Source organism: Bradysia coprophila, chromosome IV (genome assembly GCF_014529535.1).
Source record: "Bradysia coprophila strain Holo2 chromosome IV, BU_Bcop_v1, whole genome shotgun sequence".
In the NCBI taxonomy this organism is placed as follows: Eukaryota; Metazoa; Arthropoda; class Insecta; order Diptera; family Sciaridae; genus Bradysia; species Bradysia coprophila.
The window spans coordinates 5,126,140-5,143,714 of NC_050738.1; the positions used below are offsets into that span (position 1 = coordinate 5,126,140).

Sequence of the window (17,575 nt, forward strand, 5' to 3'; positions counted from 1 at the left end):
CGACAAGACAAAAATTGTTTTAAGAATATCTCAAAGATCTCCCGCCCGTTATAGGCCATCTTCGAACTTGACCTCAGGAAGTAATTCCCGTCGAACAAAAAAAAGTTTTGGAAAATATATTGAAAATTACTCGAGTATCGTGTTATCAAGCGACAAGACAAAAATTCTTTTAGGAATATCTCAGAGATCACCGTCCTTATAACCATCTATGAACTTAACCTCAGGAATTTAATTACCCGTCGAAAAAAAAAGTTTTGGAAATCCATTGAGAATTAATCGAGTTATCGTGTTATACAAGGAATGAACAAATGTGACAAACATTTTCTGTATTTAAGGTTTTGGTCATACACTCATGTATTTTCAATCATAGTAGTGAAGTGTGACAAACATATTAGGGTTTATCATCCGTAAGACCCATGACTTTCAGTCAAGGGAATTAAGTTGCCAGCAGCATTAACACAATCGATGAAAAGAACAATTGAAGCAATAGGGTTTTGCAAGTACCTTTTGCACTATAGATCTCATTTGTTGAATTATTTAGGTTTCATGAGCTTTTTTGGTGAAGTAAGCGAGGAACGTTTTGAATATATATTGTTCCACAGTCAGAATTAAAATGGTTAGATGTTTATAACTAAAGTGAAACTAAAAATAAGGAGTTTGAGGAGATTAAGGAGGTTTCAGGAGGATTTTTGAAAATCAAGGAGATTTAAGGAATCAAGGAGGAGTGGGCTCCCTGAAATTGAAAGCCATGTTTATGTGTTTCTGGTTGTAGTTATATTTTAGAGCGATTATAATTTAACATCTTTTGAAGATTTTTTCTCTTTGTTCCATGCAAAAACTATTTATTGTTTGATTGTATGAATAAAAATAATTAATAATTTTTACCGTAAATACAAACTAAATGTTTTTTTTGATTTTAATTAATTTTTTTGTACATTTTTTCATAGAGCTATATTATACAGACAGGATTCTGGTTCTTTTTTTAGTTTTATTATAATAATTTTTGTTATTTAAATCTTTTTATAATTTTAGATTTTTATTTATTTCTCGCTTAGAATAGTGTTGCATTATTTATAGTTTTTTTTTAAACAATTCACCTAGATTTCATTTCAATTTAATCTAATTAGTTTCGCCTTAAACACTAAACATTTTTAACGGATCATATTTACAGGAGGAAAGAACATCATAGTTATAACTGACTAGGAATTATAAGTTCCATCGATTTACATCCATCTATTAATTTCACGTGTAATATTGGCGTTTTACGATATAGGGCGTAGATTCTCATGCCTTTCGTGGCTTAAACAATTCGTAACTTGACATTTTTTTTTTGATTTTATACACGCAACTGTCAAGTTACGAATATTAATGAGTTACGAAAATGCGAGAATCATCGTCCAGAATATCATCCAAACATATAACTTCAGCGCTTTGATATTATGACGAAGAATTAAGTTGCATTTTGAATTCACCATGACATTCGTCAACAACGATGGAAGTTATAATTCCATATCAGTAAATTTATTACGGAAACATTATCTAGTCTATGCACTTATCAATGCAAACATTTTTATTTATTTAGAATTTTAGAATATCCAATTTATCGGTCGTGTTCAAAAAGCTTTTAGGGTGGTGCGCGGTGCTTCAACAACACAGAAAGTTAAAAATAAAATAAAATGTCAACGAAACAAAATGCAATTATAATCTTTGCATTGACTCTTGTTGTACGTTTTTGGGTTGGAAAATTCTTCGTAAATGTTGTTGGGATAATTTTCCAGCCCATAAAAGTACCTGCACTACAACGCCATCATACACCGAACGATCTCTTATTCTCGGTCGATCGTATGTGAAGTACCGCCTTCAACGAGTTGCTAAACATTGATACCATCAGTGCCGGTCCTATGGGCGTTCGGTCGATTCCCGTAGGGCCTTTTAATTTGTATAAAGATTAAGTTCCCTTCGAAAATTTTCTTCATACAACACCCGAAGAGCTTTTTTGAGTCAGTCCGGCACTGATACCATTTGCTTTAGAATTTTTAATGGTGAGAAATGTAATGTAAACACCACACAAATCGACACCTTTTTGGTCCCTTTTTCAAGATTATTCTTTAATATTTGAAAGCTAAAAATGATGAAGCCTTCAGAAGGTAAACAAATGAAACCTATGCCATGCCACAAGACTAGCACAGCAGTTGATTTAGTTTCGTTTTATTCGTACGCAATTTTACTCAACACAGCAAAACAAATTTTGACAGCATGTCCAATTTATCTCCCTAGGGAAACACCACTTTTACCCAGTGGGATAAGTAAAATTTAATGAATTATAATGCATTTGTAAGAAAAGTGAATTTTCAAAGAAATAAATTTTATCTACCTAGGTGAAATAATAGCAGTGAAAAAGTGCTATTATTTCGCCGTCGGTAGATAAAATAGCGTATTCACCTCTGTCCAAATGTTTATTTAGACACTTGGGGTTATACCATTCGCCTTCGGCTCATGCAATAACTCCCCAAGTGTCTAAATAAACATGTGGACAGAGGTGAATAATCTACTATTATCTTCCATGTGTGACTATTTCATACATTACTCGTTTCTGTATATAAACTCTAAGCCATACGTTATTCTGGTTGTCTAGGGATATAATTTTATTACTCTTCTAGGGTAAATTTTATTTCCGTTTTTTATTTTGAAGAAAAAAACCAATGACCCGACGGAGATTCGAACTCCGAACCTCCTGCATATCAACAAACTACGCTAACCATTACACCACCGAGTCTTCTAATATACCAGATATGCATACTCTAATGTTGCAGCGTGGGACTCAATTTATAAAGTACATAAGCAACATGTACTACAAAATTTCGTGTGTGTGTGTGTTGACGCCATGTGTTTTTTTTTCGTTTAGAACGAAAAAAAAATCAAATTTTGACTAAACGGATTCTCTTCATTCAAAACTTCATTGTTTTGTGTTTTACCGAAGGATGTCTTTCGTAATTAGTTTTTCAATTGGACAAATATCTGCTGAGAAATATGCCATTGCATACGTGGTGTATCAATATGTAAAAAAGCGTAAGGTCTCAGTGCGCAGCAGATATTCGTTCGATTGGAAGTTTACTTACGATAAAGAGATCAGAATACTTTCTTTGCAATTTATTTTGATAAAACAAAAAAAAAAAAAATGTTTGTTGCGGGAAGAGAACTCACGATCTTATGCATAAAAAGTTCACGCTCTAGCCGATTCGGCCATTGAGACTCATGATTACATTTGATTTTGTTGTCATGAAACCCCGCATGTATGTAGAACATAAGCAATGACCATATATGTGTTAGTGACTCTGTCGCAGGTAGTCTGATCATTTTAAAAAGTACATAAGTATTTAACATGCACGACAAAATGTCGCGAGTGTATGTGTGACTCGCATAATTTATTTAGAACGAAAAATAATCAAATTTTGACTAAATGGATTCTTGTTATTCAAAATTACGTTGTGCAGTGTTTTATCTCAGGATTTCGGTAACGCAATTAGTTATTCGATTGGACAAATATCTGCCGAGAAATGTGTCATTGCAAATATGGTGTAATCAATATGACAAAAAGGCAAAGGCCTCGGTGCCCAGCAGATATTTCTTCGATTAAAAATCTAGCTACTATACTGGAGATCAGTTTATTTACTATTTTTTGTGATAGAAAATGAAAAAAAAAAATGGAAAAAAATGTTTGTTATGAGGATAGAACTCACGATCATATGCATAAAACTGACGCGCTCTAGCCGATTCGGCCACCGAGATTCACGATGATGTTTCGATTTGTTGCCATGATTTTGTTTAATTGTCACACATGATGCTTTTGTATACACATAAGCCAAACCTTTCAGTGGTGTTTGTATGTCTTCGAGTTTATATACAGAAACGCTGAATGTATGAAATAGTCACACATGGAAGATAAAATATCGTATTGCTATGTGAGAAAAATCTCGAATCACTTCTTATGTACATATTGCATACACACGCGTTCGCTTCGCTCACTTGTTATATACAATATGTACATACGAAGTAATTCTCGATTTTGTCTCACATAGCAATAATAGTAGATTATTCACCTCTGTCCACATGTTTATTTAGACACTTGGGGAGTTATTGCATGAGCCGAAGGCGAATGGTATAACCCCAAGTGTCTAAATAAACATTTGGACAGAGGTGAATACGCTATTTTATCTACCGACGGCGAAATAATAGCACTTTTTCACTGCTATTATTTCACCTAGGTAGATAAAATACTATTGTGTAAAACCCAACTATCAATCTTATGATTCAAATATTAAGGAAATACTTTCAAATACTTTCGCCAACGAAAGTAGACGACGTCATCAGATATGTTTTCAGTGAATATAGACATTTTTGTGCTTCGAAAACTTTGTTTAAAAGCACTAGGTGCTTTGCTCATACGACGTGCTAACTCGAATTCATTTCTTATGGTGTGCCAAGGCTTCCTAAAGTTTTCCTCTGCACACTAGTTACTTTACAGTTTCTTAACTCACAAAAGCTTTCAAATGTGAGCAGCAAAAATCTTTTTAAATTCCTTCCTAATTTACAGCACAAGTTTTCTCTGATGATAAGATAATGAGACTATTAGACCAATAGGAGGTTACGCCATTGCTCGAATATATTTCTTTTGTCGAGTTTGAAGTTTGTGAGTCCATTAAAATCATAGATTTACATTCGAGATGACATGGTGGCGCTGATGCTAATCTCTGGAGTGCATGACTTTTTATTCGAAATTTGTAAAGAAGTTTTACAGTCAGGGGTAGTGAAGTTTCAGCATGAATTTGCTTCAGCTGTTGATCCACTACCACTCACGTGTGTGTAACAGCTTCAACCGTATACAAAATTTTGATTGTATGTGTGGATCAGCTGAAAAACAGCTGAAGAAAATTCATGATGAAACTTCACTGCCTCTGACTGTAATAATTGCAAGACATTTTAGAACATTAAAAAAAGAATAAATATTTTGAATAGTAAGCCCTGTTCGACTGTAACTCTATGAAATTGTAAATGACTCAGTACATTGTCCCGCTATTTATAAATTTATGGGATAGTTTATAGTGAATAGACGCTGTTCAGAATCCAGGATAAGGATGATGGTCAGTAAAATATAATTAATTCGTCTTCCCGAACCTAGTCTTCCGGAGACTGGCTTAATGTTAAAAGAAACAAGGTAAATCAAGAGAATCGCGTACGATGTTTTGTTCGATCAATGAATTGTAGTGGAGACTGATCCAACTTGCTTGATTAAATAAAACAAATTGAAATGTGACTCTTACGATAGCTCAATTGACTCGTAGCTGAGCTGAGGCAGGAAAATGCAATGAAGGCTTTACAGAGACGGTCCATTAAGCATGATTTATAGTCATCAACCGCGCTCCAGCTCTCCGTTACAAATATCGGTGCGCAGTAAACATATCTTGTGTAAATATTGAATTGTAATTTAAGCAAAGTTGTTAAATTTCAAAGATACCAATACCAATAAAACCACACGATTAATGATCAAGGTATAGAGTGTTTAAGTGAGAGAGATGGCGAAATAACAACCTATTGTTCCATCTCTGGTCTTCTGTCAGATTCTTTTGTATTATAGATGACAGCATACCCCGAGTTGGTTTTCCATCTCGCACTACTTATACAACACTAATCATCGTCAAATGGAATCTAAACAAGGGCATTTACGCCTTCATTTACATTTTCTTACACATTATTTTCAGTTCAAAGGCTGAATCCTGTCGTCATTCTCACATTCGACATAGTGTATATTATGTCACTAGGAACAAAAAGGTGCGTTTTTGACCCAGGTGGTGAAAACACTCAAAAATGTAGCGAAGCTCCACCTGGGCGAAATACACACGTTTTTATTACTAGTGACATAATGTACGACTACATCTCAGAATTCGCAAGGCTGTATACTTGTAGAGGTCATGCTGATGTAGATACGAGGGTGGCACACAAAAAATTTGACAGTTTTATACATTTTCGTAGTAGGTTGATCCTTAAATTTGACAACTTCATAGTAGATGAAGTCTTTTTTATGTGTTCCCGCGTATCTAATAAAAAGGCGATCTGCGTGACCTCCTCAAGTATACAGCTTTGAGAATATGCACTTTTTGTGGGTAAACATGAACCGAAAAATAAGTTTGATTTTGAAGGGGAGGTCGTTGTGACCGTCGATGTTGTGGGGCTCGATAAATAAATTTCAACGCTTCATTGGGGATATCCATAAATCACGTCAGCACTAGAGGCGATATTTTTTGGACTCCAGTGTGAAAAGCACGGGCCGTGAAAAGGTGAATTTTCTTCTGTTCTACGGAAAAGAGGGTTTAAAAATTCGAAAAAAAAACTGCTAACATGATTTATAGATGTACAATTATGAGAATACTTAAAAAATAACTGATATCGTTAATGGTGACACATTCTGCGCAACGCAAAAGTGTTATCAACAAAAAGTTGACCCAAAAAATGTTAGAAAGAAAATTATACAAAAAAGCCCAAGTTGGGTCATTAGAATCGAAGGGGGAAGTCAAAAAGTTGTTGTAAATATGTCCCTTTTGGAAAATTTGGCGTGACAATCGTAAAATTTTGTATTTGAAACAATCTGGAATTAAGCTGTTCAAGCTGCTGATTACCTTTCTTGAATAGCTTTAGTCCGAGATTAATATTAAATACAGTAATATTGCAATGCTCCAATGTGCAATGGTTACCTGAATGATATGGATGCCAATAGCTAGGAAATGGTTTAAATTAGTTAAAGAAGCGATTTTCATTCTGCTTACGAGACGCTAGAAACTTCTGTAATTCTCTCATTTCTGAGAAAATACTCATTGTGAGAAAGAAAAATTAGACTTATAGAAGCTATTTCCCTCTCAGCTTTGATGATATTGAGAAACGTTGTTAGTTATATTGCTGGTTGAAAATATTTACTCTCAGTTGCACTCTCCACAATTTAATTCAATGACAAGGTAATTATAAGTTAATATAATATTATTTACATCAAAATAAATAATTAAATAAATACACAAAACAGTTGATGAAGTCAATAGTGCATCGGAAAAATTAGAAGAAGAGCAAAAAACGAACAAAGGCACTTTATAACATCACTAACATTGAAATCGATTTCTATATCGTCTAACTTACACCTAGTGCGTGTTCTGAGATTCGTTATAAAATTGCATTTCGTTGCAACGCGTTGATACAATTGGGGAACTGTAAACTGTGCAGGCTATTCAGTTGGCAATTAATATGATTACGAAATTGTGCCGGATTTGTTTCTCTTGTGTGTTGCTGTTGTTACATTTAACTGCGTCGGTGAATGGTTATAAAATTTTAGGCGTTTTTCCTTGTCCGTCACGATCTCACTATGCTATTGGACATGCACTGATGAATGGTCTAGCCGACGATGGACACGAAGTAACATTCGTCAGTCCGTTTCCGCTGAACAAACCGATAAAAAATTGCACTGAAATTCTACTCGAACATTCATGGGCTGGCTACAAACGAGGTATATGTTCATTTCATTTGAGCCACATATGCCAGTGACATGCAATCTTCTAACCGCAACCTTAAATTTATTGAGAACAAACCTTAGAGTAATTATACCTAGAGAGGAAGTTTGTACGACGAAATGTGGTCCCAACATCAGTTTGTATAAGATACACATTTCGTATAATTTTACACCAATACATGTATGCGTTCGCTTTTGATAGTTCAATTTGCCCTCTTAATTAAGAGGGCAAACACACATACCAATACAAATTTCGTATTTGATGTTGGGACCACATATTTTATGTAATTTTGTTCGAAATTTCCTCTCTAGGTATAATTACTCTTAGAGGTCAACAATGTCCACTTCTGGGATTCATTTTTGAACGTTCTTGATTATGGCACAAAACTAACTGGATGGGCAACGACTAGTGAAAATCTTAAGGAATTGATTCGTAGCGATAAAACGTTTGATGTAATTATCATAGAATTGATTTATGGCGAAGCACTTCTCGGACTGGGACACCACTTCAATGCACCAGTTATAGCAACGTCCTCATTCGGTGCATATAAGTGGACAACGGATGTTGTAGCTTCGCCCGTATTCTCGTCATTCATGCCGAACACAAACAACGGTTACACCGATCGCATGAATTTCTGGCAACGAATGTACAATTCGGCTAGCTATTGGTTTGATGACATTGTGATGCCACTGTTGTCAACGTCGGTACAACAACGGTATCTTCACGACCTGTTTCCGAATGCAAAGAACATGCCAACAATTGCAGAGCTGAAACGAAACGTATCACTCGTACTTTTAAATACACACTGGACAGTTGGAACGGCAAGACCGTATCCACCGAATATGATCGAAGTCGGTGGCATGCACATCGATCGGGAAATTCAGCCATTGCCACCGAATATCCAGAGATTTCTGGATGATGCTGGACGACATGGTGCAATTTATTTGGCACTCGGCTCGTGCATAGAGTTCTCAAAACTTTCTAATGATAAGAAGGACGCAATAATCAATGCCCTTGCCGAGTATCCGCAAATGCGAATTATTATCAAAAGTGAAGAGATGATTACGATTCCGTCACATAAACCAACGGATATTCTAATTGGACCGTGGTTCTTGCAACAATCAATTTTAGCTCATTCTTCAGTAAAACTGTTCATCACACACGGTGGCATGCTTAGTACATTAGAAGCGGTACATTATGCTAAGCCTGTTATCGGTATACCAATTGTTTTCGATGAATATCTAAATTCGGCTGTAGCTCAACAGAACCGATATGGCATTAGTATACCATTTGAGCAATTAACAGAACACAGACTGCGAACGGCCCTAAGAGACATTATTTCGAATGCAAGGTAGGTGATGAGACGCATATGGATGAAAATTCGGTCAGAGATGATCCTTATAGACCCATCTTACTTTGCAGCTACACCGAAAACGCAAGAATTATATCCGATCGATACAGAGACCAATTGAGACCACCGTTAGAAACGGCCATCCACTGGGTGAAACACATTGCGAAAAACAAAGGAGCACCACAAATGCGAATGGTTGCAGTCGATTTACCGTTTACTGTCTTATACAATTTGGACGTTTGGGCTTTCATCCTATGTGTCATTGGTATGGGATCATATCTTATTCAGTGTGTAATGCGATCGAGTTTTCGGTATCTATCTACTGATCGATCATCAGGCGAAGCAAAATTAAAGCGAAATTGATGAGAAAATGTTTCTAGTGGTCCATTATCCCCAAAAAACCGCTTTACAGACTATAGTCCGATGACAAAAACTAAAAGCTGAAAATTTTCGGATAGAGCGCGGTAAATTAGACATAAAAGCTTTGAGTGACTTCTACTCTATACGGTCCACGTATCATAATAAGATGAAAGAAGTTTAGAAAAGATAACTTAACCTCCCGATGTTTGATTTTCAGATAAAATTAGAAAGCTTTTTTTAGTGATGGTGAGCTTAGACTAATCATACACAGCAACTGCTACTTCGTACGTCTGGTCCCGACACAGTTTGAATAGATGCACATTTCGTACAATTTTCACTAACACATGTTGGCGTTGAAAATTTGGATCATTCTAGCAGGCACATTAAGTTTTTGGGGCTTTCCCACCAATTTAATGGGGGAAAACTCACACTATCAAATTTTACGTATTTCATGTAGGGACCACAAGTTTTACGCACTGTTCCAACGCACTTCAAGCATGAGTGGTACCCTAAATAGGGTACTGAAACTTGACAGTATGTCACACAACTTTATAACACTGTAAAAATCATTTCATACAAAATAGTACTCTATTTGGCGGCTGTCGACTATGATCACCTGTGCTTGAAGTGCGTTGACTGTTTCTAATTTCTTTTCTAGGTGTGATGCTGAGAATGGTCTGATGTACCTAATAATCTAAAATTTTCAGTTTTTTTTATTTTTTGCCACCTGAAGTAGTTCTGGCTCATTTTTCAGGGTTTTTTTTGTGTCTATTGCCTGGACCACTTAAATTATTAGTGAATCGGTCTCATTCGAATGAACAATAAAATTTCAGTCACTCCTCAAATTTGGTTTTAAATAAACGAAATATTAGTAGCCGAAAGCTCTACCAAGTGTATAATATAGGGAATAGGGATGGGAGGCGTTCAAAATTATCGATAATATCAATCGAAAGAAATTATCGATAATCGATTAATCATATCGTTATCGATAATTTAATAATTATCGATAATTATCGATAATTATCAAAATATCGAAATTCGATAATTATCAAAATATCGATATTTTGATATTTATCTGAAAATTCATGATAATATACCGATATATCAGAATATATCGATAAATATCGGATTTTCGGACCGAAATATCGATATATCGAATTATCGATATCTTGATAATTATCCAAATATCAATAATTATCAAAATATCAATAATTATCGATTATCGATATTTTTTTGATAATTTTCGATAAAAAAAAGTCGATAATTATCGATTATCGATAATTGATAATTATCGATAATCATTTTCATTATCGACCATGCCTAATAGAGAAATGCAGCTTGGAAGCTAAAGCTAAAATGTAATAGACGTTCGTATGCTTTCGTGTGCTTAATACATTAATTAGCGATCAATTTTTTTTTGAACCAACTTCACAGCCATAACATTTCATGGATATTTCACAAGAGTGAAGGTATATCACCTGAAAATAGGGCGCAAAGAATGAAGTTACTGAAAAAAATGGTGGCGCTTCTACAGGCCAACCGAGGTTTCCTAAAGGGAAATGCAGCTCGGAAACTAAAGCTCAAATGTGATAGATTTATGTACATTACGTACGTCAGTCCAAATATTTATTTTGTGGAGTGGGTACATGTACGTGATTAGGCAAGGTAATAGTATTCTTGCTTGTAAGTATGTTGTTTTGGCAAGGGTGAGCTTTGCGGAAAAAGCCTAAGGCGAGCGGAGTAATCACACAAAAGCCAAAACTAGTTATTTACGTATCTGTGGTGGACGGAAATTGCCTACAATCAACCAACCACAACAAGGCGTAAAAAAGAAATATTTTTTTTTTTGTATTTTTGTGAACCAACTTCACTGCTATGACATTTCATGGATATTTACATTTACCGTAGTGAAATTTTACTGTAGGTATATGTTAGTACAAATTTCCCAAAGTACACAGCCTTGCAAATTTCCAACACAAAATTATGGGCATTTCAGCGTTCTATGCAACCTGTTGACATAAAGTCACCTTGGTTGTGACGTATATTCTAGTACAGACACTTGTTGCCTTGTTTACAAAATCAAATCAAATGAGTCGGCGTCCCAGCCGTTATCTTAGAACCTCTCTGAATGAGTAATGAAAACAGATTGTAGTCTTCTTGTCATTGTTGTGTGACATTAAATGCTTGCTACGTAAACTGGGTTTTTACTTGTGAATGAGTCAATTCATAACTTACTCGACGCTACTCATCAGTAATAGGTAATTATGAGATTAGACAGCTGTTAGAACTATTAATTTTGTGGATTAATACGGCCTTAAGATAATCAATGTACAATACACAGTGTCCTCTTTTGAATCATAACAAATCGAAGAATGTTTTCTGTTATCAGAGCCTTATCATCAACTTGAAAACAATCGGACAGCCGATATTATTTATACTCTCAGTACATCAAGCGATTTTTCTATTTATTTAGAAAATGGCATTCACCCGTAGAACAGAAGTCAGACACATATCACAAGCGGAATTGATTAAAATCGCGGAAATATTGAATGTACCGTCTAGCAGCCCGGCCTGGAAAAAGGTGATGCAAATTGTGCCTTCCGAATTGATAGATCATGAACAATTGAACGATTGCAAACCGAAGTACAATATCCAAAACATCAGGTAATTATCGAACGAGTTTACAGATCATTAGAGACTGAGTGAATGCTATAATTGTGCCCATTCCACAACAGATCAATAGAAAAAGCTGGGGGAAGACTTAAGAATTCTGCATACATATTCCTTGAAGAATGGATGACTTCTGGCAAAATTCGACCCACACTCAGTCACCTATTACAGCTGCTTGTAAAGTCTGAACTATGGCGAGCCGCAGAGTACGTAGCAATCAATTTGTTGAGCGGTAAGTCTTGAATCAAATCCCCTCTCTGCTCAGAATCGATAATTATTCATTTCATATCGTTGTTCAGAAGCACCACCTCAGCGACCAACGACAGGACCTGCCGCAAAAATAGACATTTCTTTGCCAGACGACTTGGGCGGTATTGATAACGAACTGTTGAACGGAAACTATCCGAATACATCGGAGATTATGGATTTGAATCGGTGCCTTGAAGCTGCCAGTAAAAACATTGCGAGCAAGCAAATATTTGACCGTTCGTTGATGCCGGATCGCCCCATAAGCGAACAGGATTTGATACGTATGGCAACCGCGCCGCAATTGAGTCAAGATGTTGCTTCAACGCCAGTCCAGACAACGAATCACTTAACTCGCAGACCGGAACATCGAGACAGTCAGATACAATTGTCACATGTAAATTCCGAAGATTCGCAATCCAATACCGGTGACATTCCGAACTTATCAATTTTCAATGTTGCCGATGGTACTGCAAGTGGGCAACCGGAATGCGCAGCCAGAAATGTTCCGTACTTCTCACAGATCACGGATCGATCGCAGTCAACGTCCGGCAGTGCCATGTCGAGGGTGTATTCAAATGATGAAGGTGAAAATTCTACCGGAAATGTTCCACATTTGTCAGAATTAATGGGACAGCTCAACAATCAAACGAATTGCTCAGCGTCAGCTATAAATCCTATGGATCGAATTTCGTCTGTTCCAACATTAACCAGTTTACCGAATTTTTCGCAATTATTGAATCAGTCGCAGTCGTTAGATAATCGGGGAAAGAAACAAAATTCAACCGATCACCATGAGTCGCCAAACGGAAATATTCCACATTTTTCACAATTACTTAGTCAGTCGCATCCAACATCTGATAATTTAACGTCAGAACAGAATTCCAACGATACACAAGAATGTTTTGATGGAAATGTTCCACATTTGTCACAATTACTGAGTCAGTCGCATCCAACTTCCGATAATTTACCGCAGGAACAGAATTCAACCGATGAAGGAGAATCTTTTGAAGCAAATGTGCCACATTTGTCACAATTAGTAAATCAGTCAATTGATGGATCGGGAGCATGAATATATCTAGTTTTTAATGACCATCGAGATCAAATAACTGACAAACTTAAAATAGAAATATTTCACATTAAAAGTAAGCGTTTGAAGGAAGTGCTTTGCATTGTTTTTTTTTTGGCACCTTCCGACAGCGATAACTCAAAAAATTTAAGTTTACTTTTTGAAGCTATCCTTTTGATAGATATTCTCTATTGAAATACCTTAACAATGGCACATCACTAGAAAACATTTACTCTGAAATCAACTCCGCAACGTCTTTGAATGTCATTGTTTTCCTGTTTTCCCGCACCTACATACATCCATGTGATTTTTCGACATAAAGTTGCTTTGACATTACTTATCTACCATATATTATATCGATGCTAATATCAGATTCCCAGGATTCTCAGTTGAGATGCGATATAAATTGCAGGGAGCCCACTCAAAATTCAGCCTCCTTTTTAAGGAATAAAGGAGGATATTTCGATAATTTAAGGAGAATTTCAGGAGTTTTAAAATATCAGATTTTGGATTAAATTTGATGAATTCGAAATTCTTTTGACTTTCCAAAGTCATATAAAGGATATATGAAGTAGATTTTTTGGTGTTTCTAAGAGAATATTCTTTGGAAAATATTTTCCGAATTTTTAACAAATTAACAATTAACTTTTCGGCGACTTTTAACTTTAAAGGCTTTAAAGTCTCATCTGCTATTTCAGCTTCGATGCTTTAAATTTTGGCCTATTTCTTATACTTTTCGTTTTTGTCTGACTCGTTTTGTATCGATTTTGCTAATAACGTCTTTTGCTCGTTTTCTACATCTAAATGCAAAAAATATCTTTTACGGGCCGACGAGCAGAGGTCTAACAATTTTCGAATAATTGGAAAATCTTCCACTTCATCGTAGAAATACAAAGTATTCTAACTATCCGAATAGCCGCAATCGTTTCTTCTAAGAGCTGCTCCTTGAAATTTCGGGAAACACAAATTTATTTACGCGAAATCCTCGCTCAGGATCAGCATTCCTCCACTCGCGGAATGTTGAAAACCGACACATTTTCTGTTTCTGTGTTTTACTTGAGTTTCTGATTTCTCCATATAAAAATGCATGCAAAATTCACAAAAAACCAGTAAAACATAGAACAGAAAATATCATATCAAAATATTGATTAATTTATTTTAAGATAAGCGAAAAAAAGACTGCTCAAATTGCACAGAACAGAAAATGTGTCGGTTTTCCAAATTCCGTGAGTGTATGATTGAGGAATAAATACGCATTGGCTAACTTAACCAGATGGCCAAACTTTCCTCAAACACGATACACACCAGACGAAAGTTAACAATTGATTGACAATAAATGACTAGGCCCCACCTAATGGGTGGGTCAGGTCAGGTTTGGAAATCCGTTAAGAATTACTCAAGTTGTCGTGTTATCAAGCGACAAGACAACAATTCTTTTGGGAATTCCTCAGAGATCACCCGTGCATTATAGCCCATCTTCGAACTTAACTTCAGGAATTTAATTCCCCGTCGAATAAAAAAAAGTTCTTGGAAGTCCGTTGAGGATTGCTCAAGTTATCGTGTTATCAAGCGACAAGACAAAAATTGTTTTAAGAATATCTCAAAGATCTCCCGCCCGTTATAGGCCATCTTCGAACTTGACCTCAGGAATGTAATTCCCCGTCGAACAAAAAAAAGTTTTTGGAAATATATTGAAAATTACTCGAGTTATCGTGTTATCAAGCGACAAGACAAAAATTCTTTTAGGAATATCTCAGAGATCACCCGTCCGTTATAACCCATCTATGAACTTAACCTCAGGAATTTAATTACCCGTCGAATAAAAAAAAAGTTTTTGGAAATCCATTGAGAATTAATCGAGTTATCGTGTTATCAAGGAATGAACAAAGTGTGACAAACATTTTCTGTATTTAAGGTTTTTGGTCATACACTCATGTATTTTCAATCATAGTAGTGAAGTGTGACAAACATATTAGAGTGTTTATCATCCGTAAGACCCATGACTTTCAGTCAAGGGAATTAAGTTGCCAGCAGCATTAACACAATCGATGAAAAGAACAATTGAAGCAATAGGGTTTTGCAAGTACCTTTTTGCACTATAGATCTCATTTGTTGAATTATTTAGGTTTCATGAGCTTTTTTTGGTGAAGTAAGCGAGGAACGGTTTTGAATATATATTGTTCCACAGTCAGAATTAAAATGTTAGATGTTTTAACTAAAGTGAAACTAAAAATAAGGAGTTTGAGGAGATTAAGGAGGTTTCAGGAGGATTTTTGAAAATCAAGGAGATTTAAGGAATCAAGGAGGAGTGGGCTCCCTGAAATTGAAAGCCATGTTTATGTGTTTCTGGTTGTAGTTATATTTTAGAGCGATTATAATTTAACATCTTTTGAAGATTTTTTCTCTTTGTTCCATGCAAAAACTATTTATTGTTTGATTGTATGAATAAAATAATTAATAATTTTTACCGTAAATACAAACTAAATGTTTTTTTTGATTTTAATTAATTTTTTTTGTACATTTTTTCATAGAGCTATATTATACAGACAGGATTCTGGGTTCTTTTTTTAGTTTTATTATAATAATTTTTTGTTATTTAAATCTTTTTATAATTTTAGATTTTTATTTATTTCTCGCTTAGAATAGTGTTGCATTATTTATAGTTTTTTTTTAAACAATTCACCTAGATTTCATTTCAATTTAATCTAATTAGTTTCGCCTTAAACACTAAACATTTTTAACGGATCATATTTACAGGAGGAAAGAACATCATAGTTATAACTGACTAGGAATTATAAGTTCCATCGATTTACATCCATCTATTAATTTCACGTGTAATATTGGCGTTTTACGATATAGGGCGTAGATTCTCATGCCTTTCGTGGCTTAAACAATTCGTAACTTGACATTTTTTTTTTGATTTTATACACGCAACTGTCAAGTTACGAATATTAATGAGTTACGAAAATGCGAGAATCATCGTCCAGAATATCATCCAAACATATAACTTCAGCGCTTTGATATTATGACGAAGAATTAAGTTGCATTTTGAATTCACCATGACATTCGTCAACAACGATGGAAGTTATAATTCCATATCAGTAAATTTATTACGGAAACATTATCTAGTCTATGCACTTATCAATGCAAACATTTTTATTTATTTAGAATTTTAGAATATCCAATTTATCGGTCGTGTTCAAAAAGCTTTTAGGGTGGTGCGCGGTGCTTCAACAACACAGAAAGTTAAAAATAAAATAAAATGTCAACGAAACAAAATGCAATTATAATCTTTGCATTGACTCTTGTTGTACGTTTTTGGGTTGGAAAATTCTTCGTCAATGTTGTTGGGATAATTTTCCAGCCCATAAAAGTACCTGCACTACAACGCCATCATACACCGAACGATCTCTTATTCTCGGTCGATCGTATGTGAAGTACCGCCTTCAACGAGTTGCTAAACATTGATACCATCAGTGCCGGTCCTATGGGCGTTCGGTCGATTCCCGTAGGGCCTTTTAATTTGTATAAAGATTAAGTTCCCTTCGAAAATTTTCTTCATACAACACCCGAAGAGCTTTTTTGAGTCAGTCCGGCACTGATACCATTTGCTTTAGAATTTTTAATGGTGAGAAATGTAATGTAAACACCACACAAATCGACACCTTTTTGGTCCCTTTTTCAAGATTATTCTTTAATATTTGAAAGCTAAAAATGATGAAGCCTTCAGAAGGTAAACAAATGAAACCTATGCCATGCCACAAGACTAGCACAGCAGTTGATTTAGTTTCGTTTTATTCGTACGCAATTTTACTCAACACAGCAAAACAAATTTTGACAGCATGTCCAATTTATCTCCCTAGGGAAACACCACTTTTACCCAGTGGGATAAGTAAAATTTAATGAATTATAATGCATTTGTAAGAAAAGTGAATTTTCAAAGAAATAAATTTTATCTACCTAGGTGAAATAATAGCAGTGAAAAAGTGCTATTATTTCGCCGTCGGTAGATAAAATAGCGTATTCACCTCTGTCCAAATGTTTATTTAGACACTTGGGGTTATAACATTCGCCTTCGGCTCATGCAATAACTCCCCAAGTGTCTAAATAAACATGTGGACAGAGGTGAATAATCTACTATTGTGTAAAACCCAACTATCAATCTTATGATTCAAATATTAAGGAAATACTTTCAAATACTTTCGCCAACGAAAGTAGACGACGTCATCAGATATGTTTTCAGTGAATATAGACATTTTTGTGCTTCGAAAACTTTGTTTAAAAGCACTAGGTGCTTTGCTCATACGACGTGCTAACTCGAATTCATTT

At 35.3% G+C, this 17,575-nt stretch overlaps 2 protein-coding genes across 3 annotated transcripts; both read left to right on the plus strand.

The window, feature by feature from the left end:
- Positions 1-7,425: 7,425 nt before the first annotated feature.
- LOC119065990 (UDP-glucosyltransferase 2-like) lies at positions 7,426-10,099 on the plus strand. Its single transcript, XM_037168197.1, has 3 exons — positions 7,426-7,546; positions 7,878-8,901; positions 8,973-10,099. Exons 1-3 carry the CDS (start codon positions 7,426-7,428, stop codon positions 9,262-9,264), a joined length of 1,437 nt encoding a protein of 478 aa, XP_037024092.1. The 3' UTR covers positions 9,265-10,099.
- A 1,319-nt stretch (positions 10,100-11,418) lies between these two features.
- Positions 11,419-13,339, plus strand: LOC119066680 (protein Tube-like). Of its 2 annotated transcripts, XM_037169272.1 has the most exons (5): positions 11,419-11,519; positions 11,735-11,925; positions 11,997-12,163; positions 12,231-13,133; positions 13,164-13,339. In XM_037169272.1, exons 2-5 carry the CDS (start codon positions 11,738-11,740, stop codon positions 13,247-13,249), a joined length of 1,344 nt encoding a protein of 447 aa, XP_037025167.1. In that variant the 5' UTR covers positions 11,419-11,519; positions 11,735-11,737; the 3' UTR covers positions 13,250-13,339. The 2 variants fall into 2 exon arrangements, with proteins under 2 accessions (XP_037025167.1, XP_037025166.1); XM_037169271.1 differs by having other exon boundaries at positions 12,231-13,339.
- Positions 13,340-17,575: the final 4,236 nt, after the last annotated feature.